The 21,004-nt window shown below is 33.6% G+C and overlaps 2 protein-coding genes across 2 annotated transcripts in view; both read left to right on the top strand.

The window, feature by feature from the left end:
* The first annotated feature begins 7,661 nt into the window (after positions 1-7,661).
* On the top strand, positions 7,662-8,858 carry LOC127131487 (zinc finger BED domain-containing protein RICESLEEPER 2-like). Its single transcript, XM_051060406.1, has one exon. It carries the CDS (start codon positions 7,662-7,664, stop codon positions 8,856-8,858), a length of 1,197 nt encoding a protein of 398 aa, XP_050916363.1.
* An 8,644-nt stretch (positions 8,859-17,502) lies between these two features.
* Positions 17,503-21,004, top strand: part of LOC127127980 (uncharacterized protein At5g03900, chloroplastic) — a 15,746-nt gene continuing 12,244 nt past the window's right edge. The window contains exons 1-7 of the mRNA XM_051057239.1: positions 17,503-17,991; positions 19,147-19,254; positions 19,336-19,439; positions 19,526-19,609; positions 19,778-19,856; positions 19,946-20,011; positions 20,691-20,780. Of these exons, the coding sequence (XP_050913196.1) occupies positions 17,629-17,991; positions 19,147-19,254; positions 19,336-19,439; positions 19,526-19,609; positions 19,778-19,856; positions 19,946-20,011; positions 20,691-20,780 (894 nt within the window). The 5' untranslated portion in view covers positions 17,503-17,628. The remainder of the gene's footprint in view (positions 17,992-19,146; positions 19,255-19,335; positions 19,440-19,525; positions 19,610-19,777; positions 19,857-19,945; positions 20,012-20,690; positions 20,781-21,004) is intronic.

The following is a 21,004-nucleotide window of genomic DNA, read 5'->3' as shown; positions in this document are numbered from 1 at the left end:
TGGTCGAGTACATAACATGGCATACATGATAGATTCTATTGCAGATGCATATGGAATCTTATTCATGCGATCCCTTTCTTCCTTAGTTAAAGGGGATTGTGTTTTTGATAGACACAGGTCATGTTGCATAGGTATGAATCCTTTCTTGGAATCATGCATATTAAAGCGTCTCAACACTTTGTCTATGTATGTACTCTGACTTAGGCCAAGCAATCTTGTGATCTATCTCTATAGATTCTGATTCCTAATATATAGGCTGCTTTACCTAGGTCCTTCATAGAAAAGCATTTCCCCAACCAAGACTTTACTTGTTGTAGGGTGGGGATATCGTTTCCAATGAGTAATATGTCATCTACATATAATACCAGGAAAACGATCATGCTCCCACTAACCTTCTTGTAGACACAAGGCTCATCTTCGTTCTTGATGAATCCATATTGTTTTACTGTTTCATCAAAATGAAGATTCCAGCTTCTGGAAGCTTGCTTCAATCCATAGATTGATCTTTGTAACTTACATATCTTTTGGGCTTCCTCTGGTATGTCAAATCCTTCAGGCTGTGTCATGTACACATCCTCAAGAAGATTTCCATTAAGGAAAGCAGTTTTGACATCCATCTGCCATATTTCATAATTATGATATGCAGCGATAGCAAGTAAAATCCAAACAGATTTAAGCATTGCAACTGGTGAAAAGGTTTCATCATAGTCAATCCCATGAATTTGTTTATATCCTTTTGCAACCAGTCTTGCCTTATAGGTATGTACCTTACCATCCATGTCAGTCTTCTTTTTGAAGACCCACTTGCATCCTATAGGGTTAACTCCTACAAGAGGCTCTACCAAGGTCCAAACTTGGTTTGTGTACATGGAATCCATTTCAGATTTCATGGCTTCTAGCCACTTCTCAGACTCAGGACCAGTTATGGCCTCTTGGTAGGTCACAGGCTCATCTTGATCCATGAGTAATACATCACCTTGATCAGTTATGAGATATCCATATCTCTCAGGTAGTTGACGTATCCTGCTTGACCTATGCTGGTCTTGTTCTACTTGAGCAGGTTGCTCTTCCACAACTTCTTGTGTTTCCTGCTCTAATTCCTCCATAGGTGTATCTATACTTTATGATTCTTGAATTTCTTCAAGCTCTACTTTCCTCCCACTGGTTCCTTTGGAAATAAAATCCTTTTCTAGGAAAACTCCAGTTCGAGCGACAAAAACTTTTCCCTCAGAAGGATTGTAGAAGTAATACCCTCTTGTTTCTTTAGGATACCCCACAAATAAGTATTTTTCAGATTTGGGCTCAAGCTTAGATGAAATTTGTCGTTTCACATAAACCTCGCAACCCCAAATCTTCATGTAAGGCATATGTGGTTTCTTACCACTCCATATCTCATATGGTGTCTTCTCAACCTTTTTGGATGGAACGCGGTTAAGTGTGTAAGTTGTTGTCAATAGTGCATGTCCCCAAAAGGAGTTTGGAAGATCGGCGTGACTCATCATGGATCGGACCATGTCTAACAGGGTTCGATTTCTTCTCTCAGATACACCATTCCATTGGGGTGTTCCAGGAGGAGTAAGTTGGGATAGGATCCCACACTCTTTCAGATGGTCATCAAACTCTAGGCTTAAATACTCACCACCTCGATCTGATCGAAGAGTTTTAATATTCTTACCTAGTTGGTTTTGTACTTCATTCTTGAATTCCTTGAACTTTTCAAAGGACTCTGATTTGTGTTTCATTAAATACACATAACCATATCTACTGAAATCATCAGTGAATGTGATGAAGTACTGAAAATCTCCTTTGGCTGGTATGTTCTGTGGTCCACATACATCAGTATGTATGAGGGGCAAAAGATCATTAGCTCTTTCACCTTTTCCTGTGAATGGAGATTTTATCATCTTCCAAGTACTTTGGGCAGTTTCTCTTCCAGTGTCCAGTCTTACCGCAATGGAAGCATGTGCCTGCCTTTGTTATGCCTCCACTAGGCTTCAAAGCAGCAACAATGGGTCTGGGTTTGGCAACTTCCTTGCCCTTCCCTTTATCACCCTGCTTGGTGGGCCTTTTGTTCTGTCTCTTTTCATTTCTGATCATCAGAATGGACTTCCCTTTTGTCTTCAGATTCTGCTCAGCAGTTCTTAACATGGCTAGCAGTTCGTGAAGAGATTTGTCCATATCATTCAGATTGAAATTTAGGACAAATTGACTGAATCCATCTGGCAACGATTGCAAGATCAAATCAGTCGCAAGTTCCCTTCCGAGGGGAAAACCCAATCTTTCAAGGTTTTCCATATACCCAATCATCTTGAGCACATGGGGACCTACAGGGGCTCCTCAGCTAACTTGCCTTGAAAAAGGGCTTTTGAAACTTCAAACCTTTTCATGCCTTGCTTGCTCTTGATAGAGCATCTTCAGGTGTTTGATCATATTGAACGGTGTCATGTTCTCATGTTGCTTTTGCAACTCTGAGTTCATGACATCCAGCATGAGACAAACAGTTTCATTGACATCATCGACATGCTTCTTATAAGCATCTCTTTCTGCCTTAGGTGCAGAACTAGGAGGTTCCTATTCAGGAACAGGTGTCTCCAAGACATACAGCTTTCTATTATGTTTGAGGACAATCCTCAGGTTTCGGTGCCAATCCAGAGATTTGTCCCAGACAATTTATCTTTGTCAAGGATTGATCGCAAAATGTTTGTTAGAGGTGTTTATTGAGATTAATGAAAATATAAGTATCATTGACATATTTAATTAGGCCTTTAATTAAATATGCTCCCATTATTTTACTCAAAATAAATGACCCTCATCATTTGATTCGGAAAATCTCGTTGGAAGATTTTCTAGTGGGTCGAGATCCATATTTCACTTCGTTCTAAGTCCGCGTAGGCAGATTACACAAAACTAGGTTATTTAGGTAGGAACTCCTTCCAATTGTATCTCATACAACTCTCGAAAATCTCAGTTGGGTGAATAACTCCTTATTCCAATCCATCATATGGATCATTCCCAACTCTTGCTTCTAAACATATATAATATTATTATAATTATGTTTGACCCATTGTCTTAGCAGTTGGATATTACAATTATCCCATCGCACCTTACTAATATAGAACATGCACCTCGCGTAGGCGAAACCTACATTATCCGATACTAGTCTTGATGAGTGCTAAAACTTGGAAAGCAAACATATATAATATTATTATAATTTGTTTAGTTAAGTTTGACCCATTGTCTTAGCAGTTGGATATTACAATTATCCCATCGCACCTTACTAATATAAAACATGCACCTCGCGTAGGCGAAACCTACATTATCCGATACTAGTCTTGATGAGTGCTAAAACTTGGAAAGCATAAACTTAATATTTAATTTGAGGGAATTGTAATTGTTATGATCTCACCGGCTTATTTATCATATAAATCGTCTCTCACATGCATCAACATATATTCACATGCATCAACATACATACACATGCATCAACATACATAATGAAACAGTTATGGCCCCTAGCGCAATTGTTCTCCCAAGCCAATGAGAGAGCCTAAGCTAACCTAATAACGATCTAAGCTTCTACAAGCAAGATCTTTAAGGTTGTCCTCCTTGGACATTGAATTCTTCTCTTTCTTCATAACATTGTCCTCCTTTGATATTGAATTCTTCTCTTTCTTCATAACATTACATTACAGAAGAAACTCGTTTTACATACGAGGGATTGAGATGAGAAAAGAAGTTACATTAAGAGATTAAAAGGAGAGACACGACACACAGTATTTAAAAAACCCAAAACAAAATGAAGGAAGACTAAGGCCATAACTGATCACCATAAGGCAATAATGATAAACACATTATTATTATTATTAATTTCTAATTCCTTTAATTAATTAAAACCAAATTAAATTTCGGCGACCGATCATACTACGCAGAGTTAGCCGGGGGTTCCGCTGCCCGGTCAGCGGGCTCGACACGTACTTGTGGCGGTCGTCACAGCCATTTTCCTTGTTCCAAGCGTGGGCTGGGCTTTGGTGAGATGCTTTTCCTAGAAAATCCTCTTTCTGCACCCCTCTTCTTTCTTTTTCACACGTGCTTCAAGTAATGATACCTGAAATAAATAAAAAGAAAATACCGAGTAATATCGAATAATATAAAATAAATTGAATCAAATAACGATATAATTTAATTAAATCAAGTCCAAAAAATTCGGCGACCGATCATACTACGCAGAGTTAGCCGGGGGTTCCGCTGCCCGGTCAGCGGGCTCGACACGTACTTGTGGCGGTCATCACAGCCATTTTCCTTGTTCCAAGCGTGGGCTGGGCTTTGGTGAGATGCTTTTCCTAGAAAATCCTCTTTCTGCACCCCTCTTCTTTCTTTTTCACACGTGCTTCAAGTAATGATACCTGAAATAAATAAAAAGAAAATACCGAGTAATATCGAATAATATAAAATAAATTGAATCAAATAACGATATAATTTAATTAAATAAAGTCCAAAAAATTCGGCGACCGATCATACTACGCAGAGTTAGCCGGGGGGTCCGCTGCCCGGTCAGCGGGCTCAACACGTACTTGTGGCGGTCGTCACAGCCATTTTCCTTGTTCCAAGCGTGGGCTGGGCTTTGGTGAGATGGACATTGTTTTGCATCAACACAACTCTTGCGCAGTCACAAAACAAAAACCCTGAGAATTCTGACTCTGTGAGTGTGACGACCGTCACAAGCATGTTACGACCGTCACGTTCAGCTTGTTACGACCGTCACAGGCCAATGGCGAACGTCACGCGGCCAAAAACAGAAACGCCAGAATTTTGGATCTATGAATGTGATGACCGTCACAAAGCACGTGACAACCGTCACGTCCAGCTTGTTACAATCGTCACATGTCCATGACGATCGTCACGCGGCCAAAAAAACCAGCACTTTGAAACAGTCAGCAGACGTGTTCCAACAAGCCCTCAATTCACAACTCCTTGACGGCACAACCCTTGCGCCGTCACTAACCCTAACGCACCAATTTTAGACCGTCAAACACACCTCGATTGTTGATTCAGTATGATTGATCAACAGGTCATTGCTTCACCATACTAATGTCGGATTCCGAAGCAAATGACCATTGATCGCTCAAAGGAAAACAACCATTTAGTGTTTGAATGAACGAAACATAAACAGTATATCACATATACCGTACTTTGCATTAGGAACACTTATATCATATATAAGTTGATCGGTCTCAATTGCGTGACCTATGGACGATCGATGTATCGCTGCTTCACCATACTAATGTCGGTTCCAAAGCATAGTTAACATCAATCATCCAACTCGTACACTCATGATGCCAAATTTAATTACTCGTTTAATTAATTGATTCATTCTGTCTTTTAATCATATTAATACAGAAAATAAACAGCTATCCGAGTCATGGTTTCGTAAGTGGCTCTGATACCACTGAAGGAGAATTGCGATCCAAAACGCAGCGGAAATTAAAATTTTCTCCTTTAGAGATCCTTACGAATGGTCATGATCAGTGATAGAATATTTACCTCTTGTGACGATTGAAACCTTTGGTGCAGATCTCTTGTGACGATCAAAACCTTTGATGGAGATCCACGAAGCGATCACGAACGTTGAACGATGACAACGTCTCTACTCAGTCCACACGAACGGATTCCTTCAATCTCAGTGCTAGCTGGTACGAATGAAGGCTTTGAGTGTGAGAGAGAGAGAAAACGAAAATAATGCAACCGCAATGAATGCTTCTGCACAAGGGTTCTATTTATAGAACCACTTGTGTGGGCTTCAAGCTAAAAAGCCCACTTAAGTGTATTTTGGCTCATATCTTATAATGTGCCCAAAATCACTTAAGCTCATGGTACCTTACCATATTTCGTATTCTACTTAAGTATACTGTACCTTTACGATGTTCTACAATTCACTTAAGGGCACCGTACCTTACGGTGTTCCTTAGTTACTCTATCTCTCATCAACCTGTCCTTTGTGTGTGACCCTGTAGGTTTTCGCGGCATTGACAATTATATTAAATCATGTATTTAACATAATAAACAGTGAGCGGTATCTAGCAACACATCACTGCTACCCAAGACACGAAAATATCATGTGATCTGACAATTCCTTCTGTGATAATACTTATGTGTATAATTACCCTTTTGCCCTTATGTCTATATTGAACACAAGGCATAGACTGTGTCATCCTTGTCCAGTTCAATATTGGGCCCATAGACATTTATCCTGTTATGCAGGATGGGCAAATTCCATCTAGGTCACTCATGTCCCTCAGCATGCTTCGTGGAGTACCCATCAACTGTCTTTATGGTTATCCAGTTACGGACAACGTTGGATCAACAATAAAGCACTCGACTCCACATCTAGGGTCCATAGTGGTTTCAGGTCAAAGAGTGGTATACACCATTATCACAATGAGAATAAATTATGACACTTTGCATAACTTTCTATATAGTATTCTCATAGCGGGTCAATCCGGTATAAATATTACTCTTAATATTCATACCTATGTTTAAGACTTGATAACTCTTTATCCATGATCTATGAGATGTGATCATCAGTCTCTAAACATAATAGTCTTCATGCTTTAATGTTATCCCATTTCACAATAAAGCTTGACTACGGATACTTTAAGAATAGTGTCCTTATGTCTAATGTGATCTCATGATTAAGTCATACTTGATACATTAAACGGACTAGCTATTCTAGGGACTTTATTAAACAAACATAATAAAGAAAAAGCCTTTTATTATTAATAAATAATTCGATACAAGTACCAAAAGTATTGGCCTCTAGGGCTTACACCAACACCTTCATCCTTCATATTACGTATTTTCAGTCTTTGTTCTCTATTCTGAAGACATTTTTTTGTAACTCTTTCTTCCAGATTCAACAATTTTTTCAATAGAGGTAAATATTATTATTCTCATCATCTGATTGTTTTAGTAGCTTTGTCATTTTTTACTGTATTCTGAATATGTTGAATATGTTCTTCCTGTATATAATGAACTATAACTCTGTTATGAGGATTTTATTTATTTTCTTTGTTTTGTATATGTTCTTTCTGAATCTATTTTTCTTTGTTTGAACTAAATATATAACTCTGTTATGAGAATTTTTTTATTATGTTCTATTTAAACATTTTAATGATTTTTTTAATGGAACTTGTGGTTTTATTTATTTTTCTATTGTAGATATGTCATATAGTACCTCACTTGAATCATTGGGAGATTCACAATCACCACCAAAAGATGGAGAAAAGTGTTTAAATGTATTGAATCCTATCATTGATTTAAATGCAAATACTAATGAAGAACCACTAGCAAATGAATCAACACCGGCAAATGAAGTTGTGAATGAAGAAAATGTTGAGAGCAGTGACATTGTTATTCAAAAGTCCAGGAGGAAGAAAACTTCTCTAGTTTGGGATCACTTCAAAAAAGTGGAATTAAAGAATGGAAAAAAATGGCAATGTATACACTATAAAAACAATTATTCTGTTGTTGCTAGTGGATCAACCAGTCATTTGATGAGGCATTTAAATCAAACATGTCATGTTTACAATAAGCTAGTAGCACAACAATAAAAAATAAACTTTCAGCCAGCAAAAAGCAATGAGAAGCTTTCTGGACCACTACTAATGAATTCAGGAGGTAAATATGACCATGAAAGACAACGAGAAGCCACCGCACATTGGATTATGATGCATGAACATGCATTTACTATTGTTGAGGAAGAAGGTTTTCATTTTATGATGAAGTGTTCTAATATTTCATATGAGAAAATTAGTCGGAAGACATTGAAGAATGATTGTATTGTTGTTTATGAAGCTGAAAGAAAAAAGTTGAAGTCTACTTTAAGGACAGTAAATAAGATTTGTTTGACCACTGATTTATGGAAGTCACAAAATCAGAAGATAGAATACATGGTGTTAACTGGCCATTTCATTGATGCTGACTGGGTTTTGCAGAAACGCATTCTTAGTTTTGTTCATGTTCCTCCTCCTCAGCGTGGTGTTGATATTGCTGATGCTATCTTCAAATGTCTTAAAGATTGGGGTATTGAAAATAAAATATTTAGCGTGTCAGTGGATAATGCATATTACAACGATAGATGTTTGAAAGAGTTAAAAGTTCTGATTTTAAGGCACCAGAAATTAGTGTTAGATGGAAAGTTATTTCATGTGCGTTGTTGTGCGCATATACTAAATTTGCTTGTTCAAGATGGTATTGGGAAAATAGCAAAAATAGTTGAAGACGTGCGTGAAAGTGTGAAGTTCATCAATCAGTCTGAAGCAAGGTTGCAAACATTCTCACAAATAGTTCAACAACTAAAGCTTGGTGGTAAAAAATTAATTCTTGATTGCCCTACTCGTTGGAACTCCACCTATCAAATGTTGTCAGTTGCAATGCAGTTCAAAGAAGTCTTCCCTCGTTTTCAAGATCGAGAACCAAGCTATACAACTCTTCCAGATGATGATTGGGAAAAGGTTGAAAAAGTTTCAAAGTTGCCAGAGGTATTTAATGTTGTTACAAATATTATTTCAGGTAGTGAATATCCAACTGCTAACTTATATCTTGCTGAGGTATTTCGAATCAAACTAGTTTTAGATCAAGCTATCCAAGATGAATCTGATTTTATGAAAGAAATGGCAAAAGCGATGAAGGGAAAATTTGACAAATATTGGAGCCAATGTAATCTTGTTATGTCGCTTGCTTCTGTTTTGGACCCTAGGATCAAAATGATGGGTGTTAACATGTGTTTTCCCTTAATTTATCCGGAAGTTGAAGCTAGAAAAAATATAGAAAATGTGCGTATCGCGCTTGATGAAATATAGAAAATGTCATTTTGTGCCTTGGAATGGTGGAAATTGAATTGTTGAAAATATAGAGTGTTGTCCCATATGGCAGCAGATGTTCTTGCCATTCCAATATCTACTGTGGCTTCGGAGTCAACCTTTAGCGTCAGAGGGAGAGTTATCGATTCATTTCGAGCTTCTTTAAGTTCGTCTACTGTCGAAGCTTTAATTTGTGGTGGTGATTGGCTTCGAATATTGCATGGAATTAGGAACAAACCTAAGGTAATATGCTCTCTTTTGATTATTAAGTATAATATAAACTTTTAAAAATAGCATTGATAATTTTTAAAACTAAATTCTTCTTTTTATTAATAGGTGGAGCAAGTGCAAACAGAAATTACATTACTCCCTTGATGATAAATAGAGAGATATCAATGCAGGTGAGTGAGATTGTTGTATAATTAATTGTGTATTTAGTCCTTATTACTTGTTAGTTGTTAGCATCTCATACAATTAATAGGGTGTTTAAACCATACCAGTGTTGTAACATAAATCTAGAAATTTCATGAATTTAAAAAGAATTAATCATTTAAAGTACTGTTATTTGTTATATATGAGGAACTAGTATTGTGTTAATTGTGATATATTTAAAAGCTAGCTGCAATGTATATTAATTTGCGCGCTTTAATATGGTGTTCAAACCATACCAATGTTGTAACATAAATCTAGAAACTTCATGAATTTAAAAAGAATTGATTTAAGGGACTGCTATTTGTGATATATGAAGTACTGATATTTGTGATATATTTTAAAGGTAATGCTATTTGTGATATATTTAAAATGAATTTATTTATAGAAGTAATTGATTTAGCATAGCATACCATGATCATGTTGTGTTGGTATTCTGATATATGAATTTAATTGGCTTAAAAATTATCCTCTTCCATCTTGCAGGTTATCCTTTCCTTACTAGCTATGACAATAAATCAGTTGACAGTTGATGTAATGAAGATTGAAGTTGAATAATCATTTTGTGATGGGAATGTATCAATTTCTAATAGTTTTTGTTTTACTATTTTATTATATTTGTAATAGTTTTTGAGACAAACTTAAACTCAAAAAGAATAGTTTTTGAATTAGACTTTTAAATTTATCTCTTGAAAGCTTTATTTTGTTTTAATATTTTCCCTTTAAAAAGAATAATTTAAAATGTCAAATATAATAAAAAAATTTAAACTTAAAAAAATAACTTTTTAGTCCGTGAAGTAAACAAACTGAACCTAACGAGTTGAACCGAGTTGTTCAAGAACTTAAAACGAGTCGAGTTCGAGCTTAAAAAAAAGTTCGTATCGAACTCGAGTTGAGTTTCGAGCTAAACCAATTCTTATCGAGTCGAGTCGAGATGACGACGGGTTCGACTCGACTCGACTCATTTCCAGCCCTAATCGCAATTAACATGAAGACCATTATAAATGGGTATTACGAAAGATCTATTTTATAATAAATTGTTGATATCATTCTAGAGTTAAATGAACATAATCGTAAGAAAATAATGATTAAGATGCAAATCATCATGGCATGCATTGTTTGATTGTTTGTAATGTGTTAGATGGTGTGCTATGTGTTTGTGTTTTATGTTCATGAAGTTGATATATTGAGACAGAAGACATTGAGTTATTAGAGTGACATTGTTATAATAAATATATTTCTTGTATATTGTTTCATTTTTCGATGTGTTGGCGACTAATAATTTTGGATTAGGTAGAATATGATATGATTAGTATATATTTAAGGTATAATTATTCTCTAATAATTTTTTATTTTCACATATTTTGAAGGGTAAGGTTAACTTGTGTCTCAGGGGCACAAATTAAAAATTAAAGAAAATAATATTTTTTTGAAAATTATGCATTGATTTTAGTAAAAATATAAAATTATTTTTTTTAATTATTTTTTTTAATACAAACTTTTTATAAATGAGTTTCTTATTTTGTATCCCTATAACACAAGTTAGTATTACCCTATTTTGAATTATGATTATTTGTTATGGGTCAAATTAACCTCTATTTTTGTTGTTATTACATTTTTAATCTTTTAAAAATATATGGTGTTGCAATGACATTGCTTTTTTTTTTTTAAAGTTAAAATGAATCTAGAGGTGAGTTACGACCTTTTTAAAAAAATGACAATATTAATATTAGCGTCAAACATATGTATTTTGGTTAAACACAACATATAAAAAAGGGTAAAAAATTAAAGTTTGTGTATAACTTTCTCCATTGGACTAAATATAACTCTCTCAAACATTTCTCCTTAGTCTTTACTTTTAGGTCTTGCCTTCACCTTCATTAATTTCATTTAATAATCTTTGACTATCCTAATCACATTTGTAAAATAATAGGAAATATTATTATACTAAAAAGGCATAACAACCTTCTATTCAACTATAAATCTAATTTTGTAAATTGTTTTTGTGGTTGATAAATTTTGGAGTAAAATAAGTTTTTATACTTTAAATATAATTTATTTCAAAAAAATTTTTGTCAAATTAGTTTTGTGATATGACCTAAATCATTGGATCATCTACCGAATTATTAGCCACTAATATAAAATTCATTATTTATATCTTATGTGTTTTGTAGATTGAGGTCGTTGAATTTTATGATACTTTATTTTATTTATAAATTAATAGTGAGTAAAATATTCATTGTTGATTTGTATTCCATCTAAATTTTATATTAATGGATATATATATTCAATTACCAATAAATATAATAATATAAAATTAGTATAATCATTAATTCATTTATTTTTTCTAAATATGTATGAAAAGTCAAATACAGTTAATTAAAAATTAAGACTGATTTTCTAAATTTCCAATTATTTAATAAATCAAGGATATTTTTGTCTTTTTAATGGCAACCCAAAACCCTTTAAATGGTGATATAATAAACACAAAAGATAACATGCCTAATACAATAACAAGAAAAATAAGTTGTAGAGTTGGAGTCAAAATTAATGAATCAAGTGGATATGAGAGTATGAATCAAAATGATGATATAAAGAATGCAAGAACAAGTAAAAGAAGTGAGGTTGAGACACAAGTTTCCCAATGTCACATTCTTCATTCCTCAAAGAACCAGACACATTATCTTGTTAGCTCATCTTCAACACTCATGTGGAGAGGAAATGATCATACTATGGATAATGCAAATATCTCTATGTTTGATAGAAACAATCGTCTTTCAATAATTACTGAGCATCTCAGTAACTCTACAAAAAATGAAAATGAGGTAATTTATTTTAAAAATTCATGTAACATATCAATTATATTTATTGGAGAAGTGTTAAAATAATATTTTGTGACTAATATTTAAGGTATCATGAGATGATTTTTTATGTTGTCGCAATCAAAACATAAATTGAGTTTGTATTGCACAAACAAGATGATGATTCTTTATTCGACAAATTTTTCAATTACAACAAATAATTTTATCTTTTTTGAGTAAAAGTTTTTTTTCTTTAGTTGGATATTTTTATCAAGCTTTTTTCTTTGGAAGAGGAAAGAGTCTCAAATTTGAGGAGACCATATCTTATTTGTAAGCCTACAACATCAATCGGAGAACTATGTCAGGTTTCTTTCATTCCTTGACATTATTTAATAAGACATTTTAACTTAATATCATTTCTTAAATATAATGTAGTTTTTTCATTTTCAGTACATTGCATTAGAGACCTCATTGCAAACAGAAGAAATTGAATTGTACGTAATAAAGGAGTGTGAACCATTAGTTATATTTGGTGATGCCACCGTCGACCCAAATAATATTAAGTTTGAATTCTTGACAAGAGAGGAAGAAAATTTGGCTGAACTCATTCCAGATAATCTCATTCATGGTTATTTGGTAATTTATTATTTTTTCAAAAATAACTCACATATAGTGTATCTTGAAATTCTATATTTTGATAATAAATATTGCAATTTTAAACTATATTGTATATGTTACATAAAAATGTATTCATTTGTATTTATTATCATTGATATATTGCTAATATTTATGTGTGTGTTGGTTTTTAGGTTATAGGTTACAAGAAGAAGATGTGGGACTTAAACATGGCATTATATTGAGTCGAATGGTTTGGACCATTAAATGAATTTTTATTTGTTTAATGCATTACAATAATAAATTATGAAATTCTATTCAATTGTATACTTATCCTATATTTTTGTTAAACAAAAAGAAAGACAACCGTGAATCGATAAACTTTACCATGTTTCTATGTAAATTAAGGGTGACATATTGTGTGAGTCGTGTTTCAATTTATTACTTATCTTATAAACATATGATTGTTATTTCTTTGATATTTCATGATATATTATAGACTAAATATGTCATGTGGCTCTATAAGCTAGATGTTTGAAATAAATTAGTTTTTTAAATTTTGTCTGTAACAGGATAGCATTTGTTTTAATGGAGGTTAATATTCACAAACGTGATTGCAACATGTAAACGTGATTTGAATATAAATAATCGTGTTTTTTAAATAAATATCCAGACTATATTATAAAAGAAATATTAATTACAAAAATGAAGTTTAGAATTGGCCCTTGCAAAATAAAGGAAAAGGAAATTTAAAATAAAACAAAGAGAAAAAATAGTAAAAGAATAAAAGTAAAAATAAAACACCAAGTCTATAACATGTTAAATCATCTATCTCATGTTGAATCTCAAAGAAGAAAGCAATTAAGAAGTTGTTTAGTGTTAAAATCTTCTTCCGAAAATGAAATCGAATCTTGATCTTCAACGGGGACGATGACCGATTACACTCTTAGAATATGTGTTATATAGCTTAGTAGCATTTTTAATTTGTACTTCATTTTTTTCTTCTTTGTTGATTTTGAGACACATGGAAGTTCTCCCTCATTCATATCTACCCAAGCTTATTTAATAGTAGAATATCAATTGTACTACCTCATTTAAATTGCCATCCTTTCTCACACCTCTATTTAACTTCAATTTATATATTGTCTCTGAGATCTTAATGTTGGAGATTAGTACATTTTCCTGTAGTATGACTCTTTCAATGGTTTATTTAGTTGTGTATTATTCGATTCATCTTCCTTTAAATACAACTTAACATGCACCACCATTTTATTATAATCATGTGTATTTCCCTTATCAGACTTTATCTTAAAGGAAGTTTTTTCTTTTTCCAAAATATCTAAAATAATCTCCATATTATCATTAATTAATGTCAACATTGTGGGCCCCTATTTTTTTCATGGTATCCAACCACATTAATCATTATATCTATGTTTACCATTACATCCATTTTAAATCATGTTTTGTTTAACGAAATACAAGGTGATTCAAAGTCTAAAATCAATTTTAGTTTGAAGTTCAAACTTCTAGCTTATACTAAAAATTAAATCAATTTTTCTTTATAAGTGTAGTAATATATTGGAGAGGGGGACTAAATGGGGCGGCATATGTCCCTCGTCAGATGCCTTCCCTATAACCCTCATGTCACATGACGATCGTCCTAAGGGGAAAATATGGACAATAATGATTATCCCATACCATAACTGCATGCGCAAAGTCGTGTATGTGATTTCCTAAAAAATAGATAGTCAATAGTACCTTCAGTTAATAGGGTTACGTTACTACATCTTAGGAGTTCCTTGAACCCTGGACCCATAAGCCTCTATAAATATCTCAATCTTAGAGTTATGAATTACCAATCGTATTACACATGATATACCTCAAAAGCTATAAAGCTTTTCACCACACATAAGTTTGCTCTCTCACCATCGTAAACACCATTAAATAAGGTCTATCACCACCATGAGCAAGCCTAAACCAACATAAAACCACTAAGGTCTTTATTTACCCTTACCATCACAAGGGTGTCATATATTATGTATTTTTTGACAAGTATAGTGGCACCCACCATGGGGCCCCGATAAAACTAACTTAGGTCACATCTTTCGTTACCATCTCCATTTCAATACTCATTGAAACCTCCACTTTCAAATGTAATCATTCCAATCATGGTTGTTAAGAGAGTACAATCACCCATGTCGGAGGACACTAAAGATAACAGTGATTCTGATACCCTGATGGCAATGTGCACCACCATGGACGAACAACACCGCCAAAATCAATGTTTGGAGGATAATATCCATAACATATAACAGCGTTGCCCGGGAGGTTACTCCCACATAGAAGATTGAAATGCTGGATCCACAACATTTTCAGACGAAATATGGGAAGTACTTGTTCCCAAAGGGTTCAAGTTTCACTCCTTGGAAAAGTTTGATGGGTGTAGTAATTCTTATGAGAAAATTACCTTCATTAACACACAAATGGCCATCATCGGAGTGCCTCACTCCCTGAAGTGCAAGTTGTTATTGGGCACTTTCAGAGATGTGACTTTGTGATGGTACATGGATTTACCCCAAGCTTCCATCGATGTTAGTTGTGGTAAAGCGACAAGCAAAATTAAGTTTGGAAGAATTCTGGGTTTTATCGTCTCCACGGGGATCGGTGCGAGGGAAAGAGTGTCGTTCAACGGTCTCTAAAAAGTCTCTAAGATTGGGTTTGAATTGTTTGAAAGTAAAATGCAAAAAGAAAAACATATGAACAAAAATAAATGCATTCTTAGGAGTCGAGAGAACTCGTCAGGAATTGAATTTAATCCATCCAACAAATACTTAAACCTATCGATCAGTTGTGCACAACCTAAATCACTCTTCAATATCATCACGTATCGCTCACATCAGTGTCCATGTCTGCAACACCGAAGAAAGTTCTATCATATATTGTCTAATCGATGATCTCTCAACCTATCAAATAATACGGAGCATTAAGAATCAATATCCACTATGAATATTAGACCTAAATCCATGTCAAGAGTTTAGAATCTAATATATGTTCATATTAGATCGAGTTCGAACCGTATATGTCTATAGCAATCCAAACTCATTAAGATAAATATTGAAATCAATTATAACATCAATAAAGATTTGTAAAAGAGATTGTATACAACAACCATGATTAATAAATATACATACAATCAAGGTAAACTTACATAAAAAACCAACAATAAAGGATACAAAGAGAAGAATGAAGATGAAGAGGAATCTCTCGGCTTGTCAATGCCGATTGATGCAGATTCAGCTCCAGATCATCAAAGTGCAACCTTTAATGTTGTTTCTAAGTCCATTTATTCAAAAAAAAATTGGTGATGGAGTGAGAGCAAAAAGTACCCAAACCATGACCCTATAAATGAAAAAAAAAAGTGAAAATATAGTGTGTTGGAAAGTGAAATTGCGCTTAGCGATAGCAGATCCCGCTAAGCGCGCTCTACTGTAATGCGGAAAATCAGAATCTTATTTTTGCCATAACTTGAGAACCGTAACTTCGATTTACGCACGGCCAGAAGCGTTGGAAAGCTTATTCAATGCTCTATATTATAATGACTAAATATAATTGCTTGAATACCTACAAAAATGAGATAAAAATAATCAAACTGATAATTACATAATAATGTAATATTTACATTAATACGTAAATTATACACAATGTACACAGAACTGAGGATTATTAATGAAAAACAAATGAATTAAGTCAATGAGTTCTAATTATTTCACACCCATAATATCAATAATTTAGCACTCATCAAACTCTCCCCAACTTAGAATTGTTTGTCCTCAAACAAGAATCAATCAACTCAAAGAAACAAAAACAATTATCAAGAAATCATGCTCAACAAGTCTTTATAAATGGAAAACAAATGTATGGTACAAATTGCATACTCTTGTCCAAAACCTTCAAACCCCTAATTGATCTTGAAGGAAAATCCCAATTTGGTTTTCTTATTTGAAATCCTAAAAGATCTCAACCCAATTTACAATTTAACAACCTAAGTTGGACGTTATCAACTATAGTTCCAGATGATACCCAAACAAAGAATGATTATGTGTAGTTTGTTTGTATGTATTAATAGAACGTAGGTTGAAGATGATGAGAACTCTTTGAAATCCCGATTTCGTGTAGGTATACTCTAGAACCTTACTAGAAAGGATATATATATATATATATATATATATATATATATATATATATATATTCAATTATGTGGCTAATTAGTATAAAGTATTAAAAAATTAATTAATTTTTAATTATTTATTATTTACGAGTATAATATTTATTCATTCATTTTATATATAGTGTTAATTATCAAAAGTGATAAGAGAATTATCTTTTACTAGATTATGATTATGATATTTATTAGAATTTAAATAATAAATTATATAGAGAATTTTTATATTATAAATTAATAAGAACTATTTAATTTTTATATAAATTAAATATTTTCTTCAATTACATATAAAATATATTATATGTATGATGTGTATTTAGGGTGTATATTATTGATGGTTTTATTAAGAGTGATGGTAACGAGTGCTCTAAAATACTCTTTAAATATTATAAATAAAATATTTTATAAAAGAATTAGTTATTTTAATTTCCGCATATTTTAATTTTTTTTGCTATTTTAAAATCTTAAAGAATAGGACATTCGTTAACATTTTTTTTATTAATTATAATTATGATATTTATTTATTATTATAATAATATCAATCTAAGATTTTATACAGTATTGGTGATTGATGATGTGTGACCATATGATACATTCTAAAATCCACAACGAATCTGAATGAGTAAGAGAAGGCCTACTGTGTCAAAACACAGGCCTCATCCTCCCGCCTTCTTTCCACACACCCATTCCCAACGCCACACAAATGGCGACAATCTCCACATGCTTCACCATCACACCCACATCCCGACTCCTCACCTTCACTTCTTCAACCTTTCACAAACCCTTCCCCAAACCCTTTCCGTTCCAACCCAACCGGAGAGTCAATTTAAGGACTTCGGCTTTTGTACCAAAGGCCACCGTCGATGTTAGCCAAGCGATCAGGCCGGGCGGGGTTGTGGAAACAGATAAGATTCCTACTGATGTCAGGAAACGAACTATGGATGCTGTTGATGCTTCTGGAGGGAGGGTGACTATTGGTGATGTGGCGAGTTTGGCTGGGCTTAAGTTGAATGAAGCTCAGAAAGCACTTCAAGCTCTTGCTGCTGATACTGATGGGTTCTTAGAGGTAGGGTTCGTTGTTGGTGAATTTTGAATGTGTTTTTTTTTTTTGTTTTGATAATTGAATCCACTGAAATCATTTAAAGTGCTTATGACCATAGTGATGATTACTAGCGGAAAGAAGGTGTATGTTTGTCTGCATTTCTGTGTGTATTTTGTTGTGTTCTTGGATTAATTATGGGTTTAATTTATAGAAATGTTACTATTTTTATGGCTGTATTGGTGGACTAGAGTAGAGAGGAATGGAACATGATGAGATGGAGTGGAGTGAAGCGGATTAGAACAAAGATTCTATTCCATTGTTTATGTATTTTTTATAATTTGATGGAACGGGATAGAACAAATTAGTTCATTCCATTGCACACACACTCCAAATTGGGGGATGAAAATGCAAGGATTGAATTGAATAGGACGACTGAATTCCATGGAACATTCTGCTCCGTTCATTATTTGTAAATCCAAACAATGGAATCTAATTATATACCACTCCACTCCATTCTATCAATCCAAACATACGAAAAATGTTACTTGAAACAACAATGTAAGATACCAAAATTTGAGAGATTTTAAATGGTTAAAGTGGCTCCCATGGGGTTAATAGATTTATTCGCCACAAAAGTAAAGGTGACTAACCTATATTTTCATGTATTCAACTTTACATGTAGTGGAAACTCTTGAAATTGGGGTTAATAATGTTCAAGTTTTAGCTTAATTAAGTCATGATGATGAATGTTATCCAGGGTTATCAAATAGCGGCGCCATGGCAGATATATGGCGGTTTTTGGGCTTGCAACAATGGTAAATATCGGCCGATATTGTGGGTTTTTCCGCCATAATCCGCTATAACAGTGCCGCAAAGCGGCCGGTATGGTGGGATTTTGCGCCTCTGCTATGACCAACATCCATCATGGACAACACTGATGTTATCCAATCCAATGTTGATATACTCATTAACCACTCATTGAAATTCGTTAATGAGTGTGAACTGCATTCACCATTTAAAATGTTTTTGAATTTTTGTCCCAAATTTTTGTCCAAATAACATTTCTATTTAGTTTAATTTGCTTCTGAGTATTTGTTACTTCTAGGCTTCTAGTTTGTCTGCATTGAGTTTTTGTTTATTGAAGTAAGTTCAGTTGGGCCAATATGGTGTCTCCTGCAGGTTTCTGAGGAAGGTGACATTTTATATGTGTTTCCCAAAGATTATCGGCTAAAGCTTGGTGCCAAGTCATTTAAGATTAAAGCTGAACCATTTTTTGAAAAGGCTAAGGTATTGAGGATTGTCGTTGATGATGTTTTGTTACATGGAATGTGATTGTTTGTTGTATTATGATGATATTGATTTTGTTAGGGTGCTGGAGAATACTTGATAAGGGTTTCTTTCGGGACAGCACTTATTGCATCCATTGTAATTGTTTATACTGCAATAATTGCTCTTCTAACTAGCAGCCGAAGGTACTTCATATCTGAGATATCTCAAATAGCAATTTATACTGAAAACTTTTGTGGTCTCAATGCGCTCATAATTTTTTAATTTACAGTGAGGAGGACAATCGCGGAAGACGTGGGGGCAGATCATATGATTCAGGATTCACTTTCTTCTTTAGTCCAACAGATTTATTCTGGTAATTATTTACTTCAATATTTATGTTGTTACAGGGGGATATACTTATCTATGCATTTCAATATTACTTCAATATGTAGCATACTTATCTAGTTTCATTCAAATTAAGAAGACATGGTTATTTAGAGAAAATGTTTGGTGACATATAATCTATTTTATATCATGGAAGGTACTGGGATCCATATTACTATAGGAGGCGAAGAGTACAAGTTGATGTTGGTGATAACAAAACGAACTTCATTGAATCAGTATGTGATGCAAATGAATTACGTCTTCTGTTCTCATTTTCCCCCCTGTTTCTAACAAAAACCAGTATTTTGATATGGTTTCTTGATAGGTCTTCTCCTTTGTGTTTGGAGATGGTGATCCCAATCAAGGAATTGAAGAAGAAAGATGGAAGTTGGTAATAATTGTGGACTGAATTTCGTGGTCCGTTGCCTTTGTTTTTTTATGGGATACCTTATTCCACTTTATTATGTTAATTCAGCACCTTGTCAAAATCTCACTGATCAGTTTTAAATATTTTATTACTATATTTTGCTAGTGCGTGTGTGTATAAGAAAAAACCAATGAAGCACGGAATCCGACACAGACACCGGAACATGACATGGACACTCCGGCACCGATAATGTCAAAAAATAGGACACCGACACCGCTACATATAAGACAATATTTGAGCTTCATTTAACCATATATTATTGAAAGAGTTAAAAATATTCTAATCAAAATTAATGTCTTTAATTCTTTATTGATAACATTGTTTGAATACATGTTTAACCATGTTAGATGTGTGTGAGATTTGTCCAAAAAATGTATAAAGGTGTTTGAAGCAAAGAAAAAAACAAGTTTTTGTTTGAAACACTTATTTGAATTGTCGGAACCAATGATCAGTTTTAAATATTTTAATACTATAATGATTTTCTTAACAGTGACCAATGATACACGATGTGCAAATATTTTACTAGCGTGTGTGTATAAGAAAAAACACTATATTCTTTTCTATTATTTCCTTTATCTTTTTGTGAGCCACCTAAGCATGATTATTTCATCCGTTTGCTTCATTTTTATTGTGTTATGCACAGATTGGGCAATACATAGCATCTAATGGTGGTGTTGTTGCTGCTGAAGAACTTGCTCCATATCTTGATATAGATTCTACGGAAAGAATTAAGGTGATTTAACAAGGATATTATAATGAATAAATTAACTTGTTTGTTGTTCTGCCCATAGTTTCCAACCTACTTATCTTGGGCACATTTGACTAAGAAATGCAAAGGATAACTTTGATGACATTTCATTTACATTTTCTTTGGATTTCACTCTACTGTTTCTTCATTTATCAGTATTACACTGCAATTAAAGTTCAAACTCCTCTCTCTCTCTCTCTCTCTCTCCT

Source organism: Lathyrus oleraceus, chromosome 3, assembly GCF_024323335.1.
Source record: "Lathyrus oleraceus cultivar Zhongwan6 chromosome 3, CAAS_Psat_ZW6_1.0, whole genome shotgun sequence".
NCBI classification, from domain to species: Eukaryota; Viridiplantae; Streptophyta; class Magnoliopsida; order Fabales; family Fabaceae; genus Lathyrus; species Lathyrus oleraceus.
Note: the sequence above shows the minus strand (reverse complement) of the source record. Positions and strands in the feature narration are given on the sequence as shown.